We start from the raw sequence: 20,066 nt of genomic DNA on the forward strand, positions 1-20,066 counted from the left end.
AGTAAAGAGCACAAATTTTCTTGGGAAAAAATAGCAGGTTAAAACTGAAAATAAAAGAGTCAGGATTCTTAAAACCTGTCTGAAAAGCAAGAACTCCCCCTCAGAAAACCAAAGGGTTACAGCCATTAATTTCTGTCCTTTCGAGAGGAATCACCCCCTTTTTACATTACACAGCACTTGCGTCAGGAAATGGTGCTTTACATTAGCTCTGCACTGTTTCCCAGAGGACTGACTGCAAACCTGATTTTAAACTGCAAGCCACAAGGCTCTTTTATAATTGCAAATGAGAGCACACCACGGCAGGACCGCTTACCTCCACCGCCGGCCCCATCAGCCTGCACGCCGGTCTGCACTGATGGAGGGGCTGTGTCCTTGGGTGCCGGCAGCTGGGGAGTTTCCTCCTGGCTTGGCAGGAATGCAGAGCACAGATCGGTTTCCAGGGCTTGCAGCTTCAACAAAGAATTCTGCAGACAAAAGCAGAACATTGGGAAGGGATGGAGAACAACAGGAATCAGCGATAGCGCCTCGACTCCCGGAGCCCATGAGCGGTGCCTGCAAAGGGGTGTTCCACTGGCAGCTCCGGGAGGACGTGCGAGGGAACCAACGTGCACTGTTCCACGAGTTTCTTGACTCCTGGTTATTTAAGTCCCAATTTACATGGATTATTCATGACACGTGGGAAAGACGACTTCGTCAGCAAAAGACGATTTATTCTAGGGAGCCAAACTGAGATGGTGTCCCTTTTCTTGGGCTTGGAGCAATACATTAGAGAAGTATTTCATTCATTGGGCTGACATCACGATCTGATGACATTATGTCCCTCCCCATTTACCATTCATAAAAAACCAAATCTCCCTCTCCAGCTTGTGAGTGCAGTACAGAGCGGTGAACAAAGAGTTACTGAGAACACGCTCCCTCGTGGGATCCTTGGAAGAGGTATTTTTTTAATTGGCTTTTTTAGAGGTACTTCACTATGTAGACGTGGCTTTTGTGTAGGTTCTGCTGATTCTACAGAGCAACTGGGTCATTTGCCATCCACTGCAAAGGTAAAATAAACACCCCATTGTCCCTTGCTGCAGACAAATCAATGAGGACAAGGCTTGTTATCTATCACAGCACTTTCAGCTAGTGTGTCATGCTTGGTCCATTTCTCACTTCAGTCTTTAATGCTGCGTGCAGTATTAAACTGTACAACCTGACACAAGCCTCTTGCTGTGATGTAAATGCTGTGAAAGCCCTAATCACCATCACTGACTGGGCAAAATGAGTCACTGCCCCCACGCATTCAGATCCCCTATCTCAAGGGAAATACAGCTTACAACATAAAACATAATCACACAAGGCTGTCTTAATAATTCCACAGCTGGCACACACAGAATATCATACACCATTAAGTCACCCAAACAGTACGTATTTATGAAGAGCATTTCCTTAAGAAAACAATAAGAGTTGCAACAGAAAGAAAAGCCCTCAAGTTTATACCCTAAAAAGCTCCTTTTCCCACTCTGAATCCAAAGTATTGACTCATTTAGTGAAAAATGAATTTGTTTACTGGCCTGATTTACTTTGTGTAACAATGTCACCTATGTAGTGAGTAGTTTAATATGTCTTTGCATTATTTTTATTGTAAGGCAGCCCTTTGATAAACCCAAGGATGACAGTGGCTTTAGGTTAAAAAAACTCCCACCAAATTAGTTTGCCTGAAAACAGCAGGGAAGACTTTCAGCCTTGATCCTTTCATTTCTTTTATAGAATTCAGGAAAATTATGGAAACCCTCTCACACCCAACGGCTTTCAAATGGAAGTGAATTTTCTTATCAAGGGAAGGGTGCCAACTAGAACCATACCCATGGTACTGTTGTGGGAAGGGTTTTAATGGCATGGCAGGCCTCATTTTCCACTGTCTCTCATTCCAGTTAAACCCAAATAAAGTGGTTGTGGAATTATCACAGCAGATGGGAAGCATTTTACAGCCATTAATGTCTTCTAGCAAAAGGTGACTGTACCAGTTACAAACCAGGGAGGACTCTGGTCCCAGCCTGGACCTTATCATGAGAACAGCTGATGAAAAGTAGGGAGAACACAGATGAACAAACCAGAAGAACATACCAGTAAGGAGAACATGGGTGAATGCCTGACAGAAATACCTAACCTTCATGGACTGTTACTTCAAGCATTTGACAAGAAAAATCCCCTACCGAGAAAATACATTCACTTTGCATCACTATTTCTTATGACACAATAATATTTATGGGAAGTTCAGTATAAAATCATTCACACAGACTGCATTGTTAAACATTATACTTCAGCAATGCTTCTGCTGTAATTCACCAGCTGGTTTATATTCAGTCGCTCTAAATGATATTTTTCACCCATCTGGGGAAGGTGGGTGGATGGCAAACTTCCAGTCACTGCCAAACACTAAAAAAATTCATTTAATGATAATAATAATAGAAATAGCTTGTATATTTTCATGAATGTGCCCTTGACAGGGATTTGATGTAGGGAGAAAAAAAGACTAAGTAGCTTTGATGGTTTTGATGTTACCAGGGAGACGATGAATCTGGAGTGTGCCATCAACCCCACCTTACTCCCAAACCACAGCTGAGTACTGTGGTGCTGCCACAGCACATCACCCATGAAAAGTCAACACATATTGACAGGGACACACACACAGAGACACGGCTTTAAGAAAAGGCCAAGCACAAGGCTGCCCAGGTTGGACCAGGCAAAGAAGCTGCTAAACATGTTAGAACCCAAAACAAACAGCTAAAATACACAGAGGCCTTGGTGGGTACCATCAACAACTTTAGTAAGCTCTTAGATGAAGAACAAGTATAACTGAAGTAATTTAAGATGTGGCATTTCATATCAGCTCATGATCTCACTTCCAACACTTCAGATTTGATGCTCATTCCAGCTTCCCTCTGGTGCCCAGCACCAGTGTTTCTGATGCAGTAATTCCTGATCCATGATAATGCAAATAAAAATGCATTAATATTTAAAATGGATCCTTACATTTCTTTGGAAAAATAACCATATTTTTGCCTCTTAAGAAGAGTATCCTGGAAGTATTGAAAAAGAAGCTACTGTAATTGTCTTGGACAAAGGTTTCTTATCTCTTCTTATGTTCTCTTAAAGCAATTGACAGTTCAAAGACCTTGAGCTTTGCCAATTCCACTGAAGAAAAATACAAGGTTCATTATTCCAAATAATGGAAAAATCGACATTCACAGGAAGCTGGATGAAAAACAGGAAGAGAGACAGCGTAGTGCTATTCACCTGTTTGGTATTTTTGATAATGCTTTAAGAAAACACAGTCATTAAAATATCATACCCATGCCTGCTGGAGAAGACACAGAACAAAAGGACTGCCATTTGCAAAGGAAGCACAGCCTGTAGTAAAGACACCATCTCCACAAACAAATAAGCTTGTAGCCTGTACCCCACTGACCATCTCTCCTTCCAACCAATTATTATCAAAAACACAGAGTGGAGGCCTTAGGGCAAGGAATTACTGACATGGCAGATAATCCCTTACATCTAGAGATAAGTACCACCCACTGTTAAATCCCTCTGGAGAACGGGCCACTGAGGGAACAAATTCTCCCACTGCATCACCAAAATGCTTTGGCCATGAGTGGCAGTGCCCTGAAACAGCCTATAAACTTCATCTTGGTGGGTGCCATCAGTAACCCCCTCTCCAGATGGGGCCCAGCAGGATCAGCACCGTGGGACCAGGAGGCCAGTCATGGCCTTAGAAATAACTTCTGTCCCTGATAAAGCATTACTTTTATCAGCATCCTTTGTTTCATCCTTGTGGACATCCTAAGATCTGGTAAATTTAAGAACTGAGGGAAAAGGGGAAGGGAACAGGCCTGCCCCAGCCGTGAACTCTGCCCAGTCTCAGTCAGGAGCCTGACAGAAGGGGTGAGAAGCAAAGCCCAGACTTGGTTCCTTCTGCATAAACTGATATCACCCTGACCCACACAAGGTGTTTCTGAACATAAAGGATGCCTGCACCCTGCCCTGGGGCCTGGTCCTGCCCCTCCAGGACAGGAAGATAGCTATTCTATTATATCCAGTTTATAGATGGATTTACTGGATTTATGAAATCAGTTGGGGCAGAGAAGGAGAATAATCCAAGCTTTCGTCATTTAATGGCCTTTGAAGAGATTCATATAGAAAAGAAACTGAGCAAATTTCAACCTCTTCAGTTTCTTCACTCTAAGGAAATTAATGCTTTTATATGTCACATTGGAACAGCTTTTTAATCCTGAGAGTTCAGGTTAAAATAAGATAGGCATATTTTATGTGAACATAAATAAATCTCTGCAGTATCTGTTATGGCAATATTTGTATCTTGAGGCATATGACATTTTCAATTCAGAACTTCCTTTATGAGGAATGAACAAGTAACAATAAGATAGAACAAGATATGCCCTGGGTCTGCATAATGCCACGGGTGAGCAGTGAAGAGAGACACCATTTTCTCTAATCCTAGAAGGGAATTTATTTTCTTATGACACATGTCCATTTGGGTTTGCAGGAGATCTGAGACACAATAAAATCTAAGATTCTGCTAAAGAAAACACCAGGTTGTAGCCCTTGCTCCTTCCTCATTGATTATTAATGATTTGTTTTAATGTCTTATCTTTATTTTAATTATCTAATCATCTAACCTTAAAGTAATCCTTTGCAAGGATTTTAAATGGAAGCTTTCAAGTGGAAGCTTTAGCGAGTATTTGCAGTGGGGTTTCTCAAAAAGGAAACAATAACTTCATGATTTCCCCCAGGCCCTTAAGTGGCTCGACAGAGGCTGAGTGTACTCCCTAAGCTTGGTCACTGAGAGAGCCTTCCTTGTTAGCACTCAGATTTTCAACAGTGAGCTGCACAACAGTGACACAAATGCAAAGGAAATAATTCATTGCAGGGACAAGATTAAGTCTGAATTCCTTTAAAAGGGCACACTGTGGTTTTCCCCTAATGAAAGTCAGGAGTCTATTAATAGACATAGATGTTCCCTGGCTCGTTATGAAAACAAAGCTGTCTTTTCCACAGTTTAACAGGAATGGACTTCTCTTCACCCCTGCCCCCCTTTCCCCGCTGCTTCTGTTGTTCTGTTGTCTTGGTTTGCACTAAAAATGTTGTCTGCTCCTTGTTAGGTCCAGTACCATCCGCTGCCCTTGCAGTGTGTGAGCGTATCTGTGCTCCTGTGCAGGTGCCCAAGGCTGTGGGAGATGCTTTGCGAGGTTTCACACTTTGTATAACCACAAAGCTTGGTTTTACACCCCTCATCCCACCCAGTATCTTGCTGATTGTTAGGACCTAGTCCAGGCTCATCCACTGTTTGATATGATCACTCAAACACCTTTTTTGTGCTCCACTCACACTGTGCTCCTGGCACATCCCCGAGAAAACAGCTTGTTTCAAGTGTCACAGGTGTTACTTGGCTTTCCTGGCTTCCCCTCTTCAACTCTCCCCTCCTCCCATCTAACAACCAGAGCACCTTTTTCACTACATTGTACTGTTCATAGTTTATTTATGCAAGTTTTAGCAACACTGAGAACTCCTTATTTTAAAACAGGACATATTTAATAGGTGAACACTTTTGAGCTTTAGTATGAGGAAAAAATCAAATGTTCCTGAAAGATGGCATTTCACCCAGTCAATACTGAGCATTTGGTTCTTTCCTGAGCAAACAGAAAGCAGCAAGAAGTTGGTTTGAAATGTTTTTTTTTAAATCTCTAGCTTCTGGCTTTTAAACTATTATGGCAGTCTCATATCATCTTTTTAAACTTTTCTCCAATAACATGACTAGAAAGATTCACTAAAAAGCCAACCTAAGATTCTCAAGAGATTACATTATTCCAAGACCTTAAAATTAACAAAACCCAAACATCTATTCAAAATTTATAGCATCATATTTCAACCTGTGGTTAAGCTTACCTCATTTAAGCTGCTACATTGATCGGTTGCTTCCTTTGGTGAAGTGCTTGTGTTCTGATCTGTTCTACAAAACAAAATAAGAATTTTCACTCAGTAGACTGCTTATCTGTGCTGCAAATATGTCAAACTTTTAATCATGTCTGTACATAAGTTATAAGTTCCAAAAAGTTATGTTATTAAAACAAACAAACAAACAAACAAACAAAAACTTCTCTGCAGAAGTTACATCTGTATTTTGTACCTCATTCAAAATAGCTGTGATTTTACTGGAATCCTAACTAATACATTTAAATTGTGAATGAAGTCCTGCAAAACTATGACATTACAATGTGGGTTTATTTTGTCATGCAGAAAAAGTTCTACAGAGGCGTGATCAGTTCAGTGTCCCGGTGAGATAATAGAGTTAAAGCCAAGAAATATCTCAAACATATGCTTAAATCTAAGCACAATTTCTCCCATGTGCTTTAAATCAGGGGAAAAAAGCTTTCCTGTGTCAGAAACATAAAGAATAAATCTTCCCATATTTAAATTTGCTGGCATTTCATTCTTCCAATCTTCAATTTTCTACTTAACCTCTGTTTTTAACGTTTCACAAAGACCCCAGTGCCTGGAAATCCTGTGAGAGAGACATCCACATTTTTGCGTGAGCGTCACTTTGCAGCCATCAGAGATGTCCATACCTTTGGCTTTCTTTCAGTGTATTGCTGCTTCTCCACATGGAAATTTTCCATGCTCAGAGTCATCCCAGCAAAAACAAATAGTTGTAAAGATCTCTAGAGACCTCAAAACCAGTACAGACAGATTCATAGATGTTTATTGTAGTTCTTCGTGGATTTATGAGACATTTAAAGACTGAAAGGATGGATATGCCACTTTCCTTATCAAAACAGACACACTAGGTAGCTACACCAAGGTGAACAATCACTTGCTTCCAAGCAGGATCCAAGGTGTGCAATTCACATAGTAACAAAAATGAGTCATTTTGAGGAGGGTTCAAGTAGCACTAGAATGGGAGGCCTCACAGCCCAGCCAGCCTGCACCTCCCACAGGTACACAGTACAGGATCAGATGTGAGTGATTTCTGACAACACTTGAGAGCAGCAGGGTGCCTTGGCTGACTGCTGAACAAGCACCTAACTACAACCCTACACAGCTCTCCACATACAGATTCTTTTCCTGCCCTCTTTCCTGAAAATGAATAGCAAATGTCTCCATAATGTGAAGAGAAGGGAAGGAAAATGAAATCACAGATGCAAAAAAGTTAATGCCTAACAACCAAACCCCTGCTCTTAGCCAGCGGGGAGGACAGTATGAGACAGCAGAAGGGAGTTAAAGAAAACACGAGGAAAAGCAAAAGGACTAATTTAATGAGAAAGAGTGCAGTATTTGTGGTTTGCTTTAATAACATGTAAGGAGGGAGCTGCAAGGTTACAAACAGCTGAAGAGCCGATTCACTAATGAAGAAAAAATGTTTACAGTGATTTATTGCGTTGAACTAGAGCTAGACGTACAGGAAAGGATGAAAAGGACACATGTCAGATTTGAACACTTCTGGTATTCATTTGAATGGCTCCTTTCAAGGTGCATAACACAGCAAATGTGAAATCTCCTTAAAAAAGTAAAAATAAAATAAATTAAAAACAAACAAACAAACAAACAAAAAACCCACACAAACCAAACCCAAACCTAAATGCCAGCAAGCAGTTCATACAGGCACTCTATGAAGTTCTACATAATTCACAGCTGTATCACTCATGAGTGTTGCACTCTGGAGATTGAAAGGTTTACAGCAGCCATGAAGTACCACCTGTCTCTCATCCAGGTTGATGCTCTTGTCTGCTGTTTTGGAAGTCCATTTAGTCATGCATTTTGCTGTTTCCTTTTCACTAAAAATACTGGAGTATGATGCTCTTAGTTGTGTGTTCTTAGGATTCTGGAGATACTGAAATCGTTAGGGTGAGTGACCATTTTTGTGTGAAGAGCATTTACATGAACAGCGTGTGCTGAGCTGATCTTACTCTATCCAGAGATTTTTGGTGGTGTGCTTTTTCCTTTTCACCAAGACTAATTGCTCTGCCAGGCAAATGCAAGTTTTCTGATTGTCACCAGGCAACACAGGGCTTACAATTTAATGACTATGGGTTGGATCTTACTCTCATTAAAAGTCAATCACAAAATATCCATTAACTTCAAAAGCAGCAGGAACAAGCTCTAATTTTCCATCTGTGCTGAGTACATTAAAATTATTTCAGGCCTTAGCTAAAATTTTGAATAATTGCAGGCACCCTTATTTTGTATAATTTACATCATGTAAAATAATGAAAATGGAATTCTCTCCGTGTCTCCTACTCAAATATATGTTATATGGTCCTTTACAAAACATGAAAGGCCTGGTCTCTCACCCTCCCTCATAGACTCTGGCTTTGGCAGAATTATACTGTTCTCCATGACAGAGATGGCAAAGATGCAATGAGTAATATGTACATTTGAAGCTTGTGGACTTAACACACACACGAAAAAGTCTAAATACTAATTATCATAACAGAGCTCCTACCAGACTTCAAGGGGAAGATCAATTTGCATGAGCAGTGTGCTGTTTGAAAAACAGACCAGAACATGTGCATTTTTGAATTATGCATGACATCACTTCTAAACTTGCATAAAATTCAAATAAAACCACGTTATTTTAAAAGCTAGGCAAAACGTTTGAAGATAACCTAAGCAAATTCACATCGCAGCTCGTAGATGGAACCCAGAAAGGAGCATTGTATTCTGTAAATTGAAATTTACCGCAGTCCAGCTCTGGATCACAGTAGCCCCATCCTCAGCTGAGTTATGTGTTTATGCACCACAATGCCACACGTGCTCGGTGTCTTGGCGCTGGTGATGCCAGGACAACCACACAGTATCCTGTGGGATGAAACTCCTTCTCCAGTTTCACTGTCAGTCTATCCTGGCCCAGCACTCCTTCCCTGTCTCCAGTCTAGGAATCAGTTCTACCCTACCCACCCTTAGGGTGTCCCCTAAGGGTAACAGCGTCTCAGTGCCGTGTCAGGGGACTGATTCAGCCCATCCACAGGTCACATCACACGAGTTCACAGAAAGGCAGAACCCACAGCCAGCACATCTCAGCACTGGGAAAACAAAACAGGTCCTTTCTGAGACCTCCACAAATAGCAAAAGGCATTCTGAAATCCAAACACCTTCACACAGGGCTGCAGGTGGGTGCTTCAAAAGCATGCCTTTGACTCCTTAGAAAGCAGTGCAGAATTGCAGCAGGCTTTGGGGTAAACATAAAGAGAGAAAAATGAGAGAAAAACATCATCAGTGGCCCAAGGCTACTCCCTGGGCAATCCCTGAATGATGGAATAAGCACAGAGAGCCAGCGTAGCACTGCCTGTCTCATCAATCACAGCCCTTATGTAACGCAGCCAGCACTTGTTTTTATTACTATGAAAGCCTCTCATACTCACCAGGAGCAGTTCTTACTTGAGCTACAGTGAGATGCTATTCTTTTCTTGCTCCTCTATCCTCTCCCCCTCCCCACTTTTTCTTTTATTTATTTTTTTTTTTAGCTGTATTGCAGCCCAAAAGCATGCTCAGAGAATTTTCCATGCCTGGGTACAAGAAGTCTCACTGAAACCATAAACACTACTGTTTTAATACCAAGATTTCTGAAGAACTTGTTTTTAGGAACTGGTCAGTTATTTCCCAGCTTTCTCACCGCTCACTTAGCTGCCTGTACAGGTGAGGGGATGTAACCTCACAAGCTCTGCCTCACCCATGCAGGTCTGCCATATGGCACAGGGACATCAGCACTTCTGCAGTTTCCCTGCTCCCTCCCACTCGTCCCTGAATTGTAGCTGTTCAGGAGAAAGCCTGGAAACCAAAGGAGTTCCAGCCTGAACTGCTCTCTCAACAGTTACTTGCCTTGAAAACTTAAATACCAAAAGCCTTGCTAGAGCTTGACCTCCCTTGGGGGATCAGAGAAACCTCAGGAGACTGGCTGAACCAGGACAGCCCAGGGCTACTGGCATTTCCAGTTTTCCTGGAGAACAGTCATAGGTCTGACAGCAACTGCTACCCTAAAGACTCTGCAGAAATTAGGAACCAACCCAGGGACCAGCTGAGTCCTGTTAAATGAAACCACTCCATTCCCATTTTATTTGGGGAATGGGAAAGATGGGGAACTTTCAGGGATTTTTCTTTGGCAGAAAACTTAACCCCAAAGTGTAGTTCCCACGCTGAGATGGAATGCAGCCTTCTCTGAAGCACTGACCTTCCCACTGCCCCAGAGTGCCTTGTAACAGGCAGCTGAAGGAAACACCACCCTCTGTTCAGGTAACTGCACACAGCTTGCAATCCACACCAGTTTTGCTGATTGCCTTTGAGAAGGCAATTGGCAGGAGCAGCTCTTTGTAATCATATGTATTGTTCCATCCTGGCTTTCCTACTCTCTGCTAAGAAAAGGCAATTCTCTTTATTTGTTCCCAGGACCTGCAATATAACTTTTGTCTATCAAAGGTGCAAATTATATTACTCTCTTATCCAAACGCAGCTACACACAATGACCAGAGCAGCATTCACTGTAATCACTGGAAATAGTATTAGAAATTCATGTTCTGGGAATAAAATGTAACGGTTTGCTTCTATGCAGATGGCATTCCATATACTAAATTGATCCTGATGTTCATGAATCATGCACGATAAACACCTCCTGAATTTGAAATCCTTGATTCACAGGCCAAGAACAGCTTAGCCAAGAACAAGACAGTATTCCCCATTCTTCTCACTGCAAACCTCTTCACCAAGAATATTCTTCCATTTTCCTCAAATCCCACAAAACCTTTCCTTTATTGTTTTGGTGGTTTCATAAAATGAAAGTACTGCCTCAAAAAAACAATCCACACGTATACGCTTGTAGGTCATATTTTTGTGGATTGCTGCTCTTACATTGCCTGTTCTGTTCTTCTTTGTCACATATCTGTTTATGAGCATCCCTTGATAGATTACCCTGAATTTAAATTTCTCTGTTTAACGGGAACTGGACTGAAAAGTTTTTTGTATTTCAGTATTTTTTAATCCCTATTTAGACAAATTAAAACTACCCTGTTTTTAGCTGCCCCACACTCACCGGAACAGATTTCTTAAAAAGCTCCATACAGTTCAGAGGTATTTACACCTTTAAACTCCAATGAGACTAATGACAGAGCTATATCAGTCTGCAGAAGCTAAGTTAAAGCACAAGTAACAACAAGCCGCCCTAGAAACAATCAGCCTTGCTTCTTCCTGTGAGACAGAAATAAATCCTCTTTGTATCCTCCACACACACATCTGATACACCGAGAGAGCCTGCCCAGGGTCACCTCTGCAGCAGTGTACCCATCTCCTGCTAAACACCAGAGAGCTTTCACTCTATGAGTCAGGCAGATACAGTGTCCCAGAGCATGGGTAATTTTACCAGTAACCTGGCAAAAACAGTGGAAGAGACTGAAATTCAAATTTAGTGGGGGTAGCAGATGTGCTCTGTCCAAACCCAGCTACGATTGCTGGCAGCTGCCAAACCTGAATACTTAACCTTTGCCATGTCCACAGCAGAGAAGGCAGAAGGCAGGGCAAGACGTCATTCCCTGGCAGCAGTGTCCCAGCCTGCTGCACGAGTCGGTGCTGTGATCCCAGTGCAGCAGCCAGAGGGACCCGTGTGAGCCGGGACAGGGGCGTTTAACTGCTGGGACCCTGTCAAAGCTGCCTGACAGCAGAGGGATGGGGCAAGCTGGTGGTGGCCCTTCAGGGAAGTCACTGACACAGTGACTCCCAAACTGAAAGTGGTAACTCCAGCATATGTAATTCAAAGTCCCCCTGCCCCAGCTGGGTGGTGGGAGTGTTTTTTCCAAGGACAGTTAAGGCAGTTAAAGTAAATTAAGTGTGTGTGATGCCAGGATCATGTATTAATGCTTGTTTGCTCCTTGTTTAAAGTTCCTTATTTGAGAGTAAAGTCACCTACCTTTTTTTGTTTGTTTGGTTTGGGTTTTGTAGTATAATCAAACTAAAAGATGGACAGGGTTGAGATTTGATCACTGTGCTTTCACAGCTCTTAGGATGGTAAATCCAGGTACCATTATTTAACAGATTTAGCCCTTGTGGATAGCAGGCTTTCTAAGGAGCTACCCTGACATTAAGCAGGAATAAACAGCATAGTGAACAATGGTTTAATACCAAGCAAACTCAAAATGCCAAACTGTTGAAGAGGATAGGGGAATTTTGCTGTGGTGACTGTTGTTTCATGCACACTCTAATTTGGTTCTTATCTATTTTCCTTGCACCACATTCCTTTCAAAATTACCGGTTACTTTGTTATCTACCCATACACGGGCATCCCACCAGCAGGGGCACTAGGTAGGTCTAACTCTGTGATACCAAACTCACCAAGCTCCTCATTACAAGAAAACCATGCAATTCTTTCCTAGCATAAAGAATGCCAGAAAAAGAGAAGACAGGCTTCCTAATTAGAAACTCTCTCTGAGATGCACTGTCTCAATTGCACAGACAACCATTGGAGGGCAAAAGCAGTTCTTTGTCCAAGGTAATTATATGCTTGGTCATTCTGCTAAACCTTCCTTTGAGAGCACGAATTAATATAATTTACAGTGTTGCCAACTAAAAGCTGTGGTGGAACCAACCAGTTTGTTTCACATAAAGCACCAAATTGCCTTTGGATGGCCACTGTCACTGCCAACCTAATCCCAATTGGAAACAAACCTTGGAGCAAACATCTAGGTGCTCTGAATGTCAAATAGCTGTGCCCTGAGCATCCCAGGGATGTGCTGCTGCTGCTTCAGTCCCTCCACAGAGCACCGAGGCTGTCGTGCACCTCGAGGCAAAGAGCAGGGACCTGCAGGCTTACCTGCCAAAAACTGTGCACAGAAAAGCAGGGCCAAACCAGCACCTCAGCATGAAAAAATGGTATAGCAGTGCCCTCAAATTTAGTAAGAACTAAATCTTATCCTTAGGACACACCTTCACTGGTCAGCTGGGTGAGTTGAAACCTCATTTTTAGCCTTTTGTGTAACTGTGAAGGATCAGGGTAGAATCTGTGACTTCCAATAGTTATCAGAGCTGAGCTGCTCGACCATCAACTGAGTTACCTGCCACCAAGACTTTTTAATGTCTGACCTGAACACACTGTACCCTTCCCAGCACTGGAACAAGCACAGTTGCCACAGCACCCAGAGTCTAAACTATACATAAATGCACATCCATGGTAAAATTGGATGTGCAGGTTCCCATTCCCATTTCACAATTAGAATACAGCTCTGAGAAAGAGTGAGGCAAGTCAGCACTGGGGGGGGCAGGAGAGGGAGGGAGGAAGAAAAGAAGTAGCAAGATATTTTTGAAACTTGGCACAGAGGAACTGAAGTTTCTGAAATGAGGATATTCTTCCCGCTTGAAATGTAAAGGGGTTTAAAGAATGATGAAATTTGCATCCTTATCTTTATCCCTTTCACTTTCTCCAAAAAGCCCTAGCCATATAAATATAGAATACAACTGCCAATGAGAGCCAGGACTCTGAATATTTTATACAAAAGGCAGCACATGAATTAGCCTTTCCTACAGTTAATCAGAAGTGAAATGTGCTGTCTGATCCCAAGGCTTACCTTGGCTGGAGTCTCACGACTGTTTCCTGGCATCTCAGAGCCACGTTCTGTGTACAGTCATTAGCTGAGGATCCAGCCTTGCCCTGCCACTCTGGAAGGCCTGGCAATACACATTCCAGCTCCTGCAAAAAGCACACAAAATAAAAAAAAATTTAAAAAGAAAATTGAATGTGCCCTGTCAGCACCGATCAGGCTTAGCTGAACGTTTTGCTTTAAGAGAAAAATTGCTCCATGAGTCTGGATGCTGATTGTGGATCTTTGTTGGGTTTTTTTTTTGTAGTAGTCTGGAAACATGTGGAAACACACACTAGAAAATGTTCTAAACAAAGTGGTATGTTCTTTCACTGGAAAACAGTTTTTGAAACCAAAGCAGACTGTAACCCATTTTCTGTTTGTTAGTTAGATAACAGATGCCAGCTTCTGAGCTAAGAGGTGCTATACACAGAGTTCATTTGAATTTATTTTCTCATATATCAGTAATTTTACTACTTGGCTATCATCAGAAAAATTCTGCCTGAAAAAGGCAAATGCAGTTCACTTAAATAAGATTTGCAAGGTTTAACCACTTTCCTCTTTTCCTTCCCTGGAATATGTGTAGCTTTATGAATAGAGTATTACTGCAGAAGGAGGGAAAGGCATTGAGAGGAAAAAAAGTCACATCACCCAACCTGCCATGCAGAAAATAGAAAAGCCAATTCAGGCCAACAAACTGAGTAAGGGAAGAGGAATGAGACAGGTACACATTTTACTCCAAGTTTTCAAAAACCAGCTGTAGGACTGTGACAAGATGTGTTCAGCACATGTAAATTTTCCTACCTATAAAATGGTCTGCAATATTTCCCTTTCATTGCAATGGGATAAGTTAATTAAGTTCTTTGAAAATGTGATAATCAAAGTGGGACTTTTTTCCCCTCTTCTTTATTAGCTTTTATAATCTGATATTTCGGTCTAATAGTTTATCAAATTAAAATACAATGTGCTTTGCAAAACAACAGTGTTCACTTCTCTGGTAAAGCCATGTGTCTGATTTTGCTTCGTTTTCAAAGCTTAGTTGGATGCATGGAAGTCAGAAGTTTGGGAAGAAATGTTCGGATGGCAACTCACAGTGTAGAGAGAACATGGCAACTCAAGGTGAAAGGAAAAGCTGAGGACAACAGTCCTGGCAATAAACCCTTGCAGGCTTGATGTTTGAGAAGTTGGGTGGTTTGGAGGTGTTAATTTCTTTTCTTTTTTTATGTCTTTGTTACTGCTCATAAGTTGTGTTATTAGGGTGTTAATGAGTAACCCTAGGGAAACACTCCTGGTGGAACCTTCATTTCTAAAGAGCAGTGAAATCCATTCCTGATGTGTCAAAGGCCTCCAACAGTAGAGTACTGTCTTCTATTTTATTTTTGTTTCTTTTTCACTAAAGAGGGTGAAGCTTCTACAATGAAGTTGCATCTGCTAAGCAGTCTGTGAAGAGGGAAATCTCCAGGCATTGCTGAGAAGTCTCAGTGCTGCACAATCACTACCATGTTTTGTACACAAAACACTATGTGGTTTGGAAGCAGCCAAAAATTAACATCGTGGATAAACACATGTTGAGACAAATAAACTTTTGTTTCACAAGTTAATTTTTTTTTTTAAATCTAATTCCCCCTAAAAAATCTCAGCATGTTATAACCCATCTCTCTCGGAGCACCTGAATTACAGTACATGCATACTTTACTGTGATTATAGAGCAGTTTAATCTGTCTTTGAACTCCAGAAAGTGCCTTATATCCTTCACAGCCTTTATCCAACACACAAACACTTCCATCTCTCTGCAATGGAAGCACCATGTAAATATTGTACCAGCACTTGGGAGCACAGCCCTGGATACCCCACTGGGCTACGTCAACACAGAAAACAGCCAGAAATGAATCCTGAGCCAAAGTGCCTCCTACACCTCCTGAAAATGCCAGTCCATCCAAGAAAATAGGCAGGCACATTTAATGGACAGTGAATTGAAGAGATTTAATCTGTGATGGGAGCTATGGTTTAAACATAAACGGAGTATACCTGGGAACTGAAGCAGAACTTGCAGACTGCCTGACACGTTTGTGTGCTTGTGTAGCTGATGTGGCAACAGCAGCTCTGGTTTTTGTATTCCTGTACACTTAAAATCACAATTTTGTTGTCAAATTATTGGAAGCTCTTTGACATCCAAGCAATTTGCCCCTTAATTTATACTCAAAATAGAAAATTTAACTCAACAATCTTCAGCATTTCCAGCTCTAGGCATTGATTGTTAAGCCATCATTTCATTTTTATGATCATTTACCTTGATAGCAAGACTTTAAAACTGAACTTTTACTGTCTCTACCTACCTGCTAGCTGTTTAGTGTCCTTTTATAATTATGTCTCAGTAACAATAAGGAAATTGAGGATGACTCATTTAATAATCTATATTCATGATTGTGCATCAAAGGTGAGTGACAGGAGAAAGGATTGGGCAAGGAAAGCAGACTTTCTATTCCTCACCATCTGTTCTCCCACTGACTCCCTGGAGTATGCTCTGGGCATACGCTTCTTCACCTCTTGAAGTCAAATAAATCCTAATTAATTTCATTTTCTATAGATTAATGTTGCAGAATTGCTAAAGAAACTCATGAAACCACAGGAAAGAAGAAACCAAATAGCTGGAGTGCAGCAGTGTGATCACATTCCAGCAGCCTGCCTCTCTCCCCATACTTTGTTTGGAAAGGTTGGAGCTGCATCCATACCCAGCTCCTGCCCCCAGAGAAATAACTGCACGCAACATGCGAAGCACAGTTTTACTGCAGTGACATTGTATCATCTGACAAGTGGTCAAGTCACCTGATACTGCTCTTTTCTCTGGTACTCTGGTACTCTTAACAGATATATACAACCCTACAACCAAACTAAACTTCCATTACTTCAGAGGAGCCCAGTATTCTACGATTCTATGATTCTATTTTTAGTTTTGGGGGAAGAAATTCTACTCCATCAGAAACAGAGCATTCTAATTTTAAAGGCACAGTTCTCTATAAAAAAAAATCTCATGGGATTAAAACATATAGGAGCAAATAGCAAACAGTTCCTTGGGTTATCAGACCAACACCTTTAAAAGAGATAGTGTCACTGCAATATTGTCATTGTTTCTCATGTCACAGACAAGTCAGGCTGGGGAAGTGAGGAGACTGTTGTAAAAGCACTCTATCAATAAACTCAGGAAAATGAGGGTGAACTGTTCTGTCATGATGTGCAGTGCATCATGCTTTTGTTTCATAAATGCACGTACTCAGAAAGTGCTCTTTTTCAGCTTGACATCGGCTCCTTGCAAGGATTTATCCCATGGAGTGGTTTGGTGGCAAGGTGTGTCACCAAAGGAAGGTATATGCAGTTGCAGTGTTTGAAAGCATCACCTGGCCCACCTCTAATATTAAAAATCTGCCATATGCACATGAACAACAGCCACTAGAAACAACACAGCAGCACTTTGCTTTCCACTTCAAAATGGAGAATTGCCGCCCTCTCTCAACTAGGGCTGTTAACACAGGTAGCTGCAACAGGGTTTGGGAGGTCACAACACACCAAGGATCCCAATGAGAGCCCACACACAAAAACAAACCCTTCTCAGGGCTCTTCTGCAAGAAGAATCTTGTTTTTCTTGGGCACTGTTGATGAACAGTGCCAGATGCTTCCTTCCTCAAGAACAAAAGCCCCCGAGGCAGCTGAAGATGCAGCGAGTGAGCGCTCAGGGTCAAGGAGCACGTGCATCCTTACTAATGAGAATAAAGGCTTTTCTCCAAAACAACTTCCTACTGCAAACCATTCCCAGGGGCAAGCTCTGTCCATAACAGCTTGCACCATTGAACTCAGTTTGGATATAGGATATCCATCATAAAGTCTCCCTTGGTACTAGGATACCATTCCCACTATGAATGAGCGGAGTTACTGTTATGGAGGGATGTTTGCTTTGTTTTTATGTTACCAATTACACTCAAAGCTCTGCACTAGTCTCATCCTCAAGTGCTCCCATAAATCAGAGCTAAAATGGTGCCTACTCATCTTACATCTTCCATTATGCCAAGAGGTAGCATAGGAGCCCAGGACCACTTTTGTCTTTCCTAATTCAAGCCCTTGAGTGATGTGAAAATTATCTGCCTGACACTGTTTTTCCTTCCAGAGGCTGCATACTTCAGTTGCACTGGCATTTTATGGCAGTCTAATTATATGTCCATAAAGTTCCCCAGGAAAGAATATCAACATTTTCAGATAACCACTTCAGACCATGTAAAACACTACAGAGCAGTAAATCTGTGCTGTGTTGGCTTTCATTGCGTGAGAGATACAGGCAGGACACACACAGGGAGAAGGCAGAGAGGGGGCTTGGAAGTAGCTGAAAGAAAAACAGATAATCTATGAGACAGATCGTGCCCTGTCTGCGACTTCTTCATGATTCCTATTCCTGATATGCCTCCGATTGCTCTTCATAGGTCAAAATTCCCACCATTTTTCTTTTCAGTTGATAAACATTTACACCTCATCTTCCTGCAGTCTAAATAGTATTTCCTAGTAATGCAATACAGTTGCAAAAAAAACCCCAGTTATTGCTTATCTCTGGGATGAGCTCCAGAAGAACATGCAGGAAGATTAGGTCAGAGTTTGATATTCCTTCTGTAGGAGACTGTGATAATACCATTGGGATGCCATTTGCTTTTCATTTTCCTTCTGGGATTCAAAAGAATAGTTCTCACTTAGAAGGTAAGACATTCTGTCCAAAATTATGAAATCCCATTATAAACTTGAAAAAAAAAGGTCCAAAATAATTCCTACTCTGTGATGGGTTTGAAGAACTGCAGAAAGCGCTCTGCAAATTTCTATCCACAGACAAGAAGGGAGGAGAGACAAAATGTAGCCAAATACATTATACATCAAAGAAGATATGTAAATACAGACATCTGTATTTACAGATATCAGGCTTTGTGCCTACTGCAGACCAGCAAATCTCCCAACATTAATATTAACTCTCTTGGATATATTTCTAGCTGAGGAGTTAAATCTGCACCAGAGCTCTATTCTTTACACTGCACATCAGATGTGACTTGGGAAACACCAGGGAAGAACAGAGGCATTATCAGCAGCTGCTGAGAGGTGGCAACTCCAGAGCTGACATAGCAAATGTACCTCCACAGACAGCAGCAGAAGTTTCTCTATTTCTAGTCTTCTTTTATACCCTTTAGAAAAGTTATAGTTCTGCTCTCCTCAACTCAACCTGCGAAGCTTTTGAGCAAGAGCTCTGCTACCAGAATCCACATTGGAATAGGCTTGTCATTCAAAGATGAGAAAAACATAAATTAATATCAAGGGAAAGTATTAAAACTCTCTATTGGCAGCCAAAATACCAGTGCAAGAGATCCTCAGTCAAACAGACAAAACAGAAAATGTCTAATCAAATGCTGCAACTACCAAGTTTTTTTTATATTTGGTGCAAGGAAACACAGAAAATCTAAAGAGAGATATCTTCAGCTATGCTCTGCACTCACTTGGACCAGCAGTTGCAACACAGCCCTCTCTGCAATTCCCTGCCTGAAAGAAATTTCCTGTGGTGGTAGATTATTGTGGGGTCTCGATCACATCATGAATTAACAGGGGGTCCCAATTTGCATTTCAGAAGTTATGTCTGCTCAGACACCGTGCCACGAACCTACCCCTTGCAAGGTTAGTTCTTTACCTGACTTTCCTCATGGCTTTTTCCATTTTCTAGCTTTGCAATAGGCTTGGGTTTCCTCAGCTTTAGGTTGCCCATTTCAGGCTTTAGAGCACAGTCGATCACAGCCTGCTGTCTGTGCTGCTGAGCGCCTTGCAAAGGCAGCTGCCTTTCCTCTAAGACAGCACCGTTGTCCGGATAATTTTCTTTGTTATCATCATCTCTGTAAGAAAGTAAAATTGAAATGCATCAGGCAGGATTTCAGACACCTGTCAAAACATTATGGAGGAAAAAGAGCAACAAGTTCTTAGCTATTCATGGCACATTGCGTTTGCTTTTACCAAGTTGAGTGGTCTACACATCAAACACTGCATATGTCAGTAACGTGAGCCTAAACTACTGTCAGCATTATTACACGTTCAGCTGCAGAACTACTTAAATAAGACTAGTTTTAGAGGCACTCTTTGGCTTTAGCCCTGTAGTTCACATTCTCTAAATAAAATCTGAAGCTGTCCTTTTAATGCAGAAGACCTTTCCCCACTGAATGACTCACTGTAAGTTATAATCTCACAAAAAACTCATTATATACAACAGTTTCTTTCCACAGTCTCACTTCCCTTCTGACAGGCTCCGGTTTTGAGGGCTTTTGAACAAAGTGAGGGAGGTAGCCATTCAAGTAGGGTCTGAACAGCCAGAGGTGTGTTTGGGTGGAAGGGACAAGTGCCATGTGCTCCCAGTTTGGCAAGAACATCCTCCTGTACAGCAGC

The 20,066-nt window shown here is 41.7% G+C and overlaps 1 protein-coding gene across 8 annotated transcripts in view; it reads right to left on the bottom strand.

Annotated features, from left to right (window-relative positions):
• The window catches only part of FAM13C (family with sequence similarity 13 member C), a 48,392-nt gene that overhangs the window by 22,030 nt on the left and 6,296 nt on the right, over positions 1–20,066 (bottom strand). For all 8 annotated transcript variants that reach the window (XM_050340724.1, XM_050340710.1, XM_050340732.1 and 5 more), the window contains 4 exons: positions 19,324–19,522; positions 13,605–13,726; positions 5,950–6,013; positions 314–464 (listed from right to left, as the gene is read on the bottom strand). In XM_050340724.1, the coding sequence (XP_050196681.1) occupies positions 314–464; positions 5,950–6,013; positions 13,605–13,726; positions 19,324–19,522 (536 nt within the window). The remainder of the gene's footprint in view (positions 1–313; positions 465–5,949; positions 6,014–13,604; positions 13,727–19,323; positions 19,523–20,066) is intronic.

This window comes from Myiozetetes cayanensis, unplaced genomic scaffold, assembly GCF_022539395.1.
Source record: "Myiozetetes cayanensis isolate MyiCay16 unplaced genomic scaffold, myiCay2020 scf10, whole genome shotgun sequence".
NCBI classification, from domain to species: domain Eukaryota; kingdom Metazoa; phylum Chordata; class Aves; order Passeriformes; family Tyrannidae; genus Myiozetetes; species Myiozetetes cayanensis.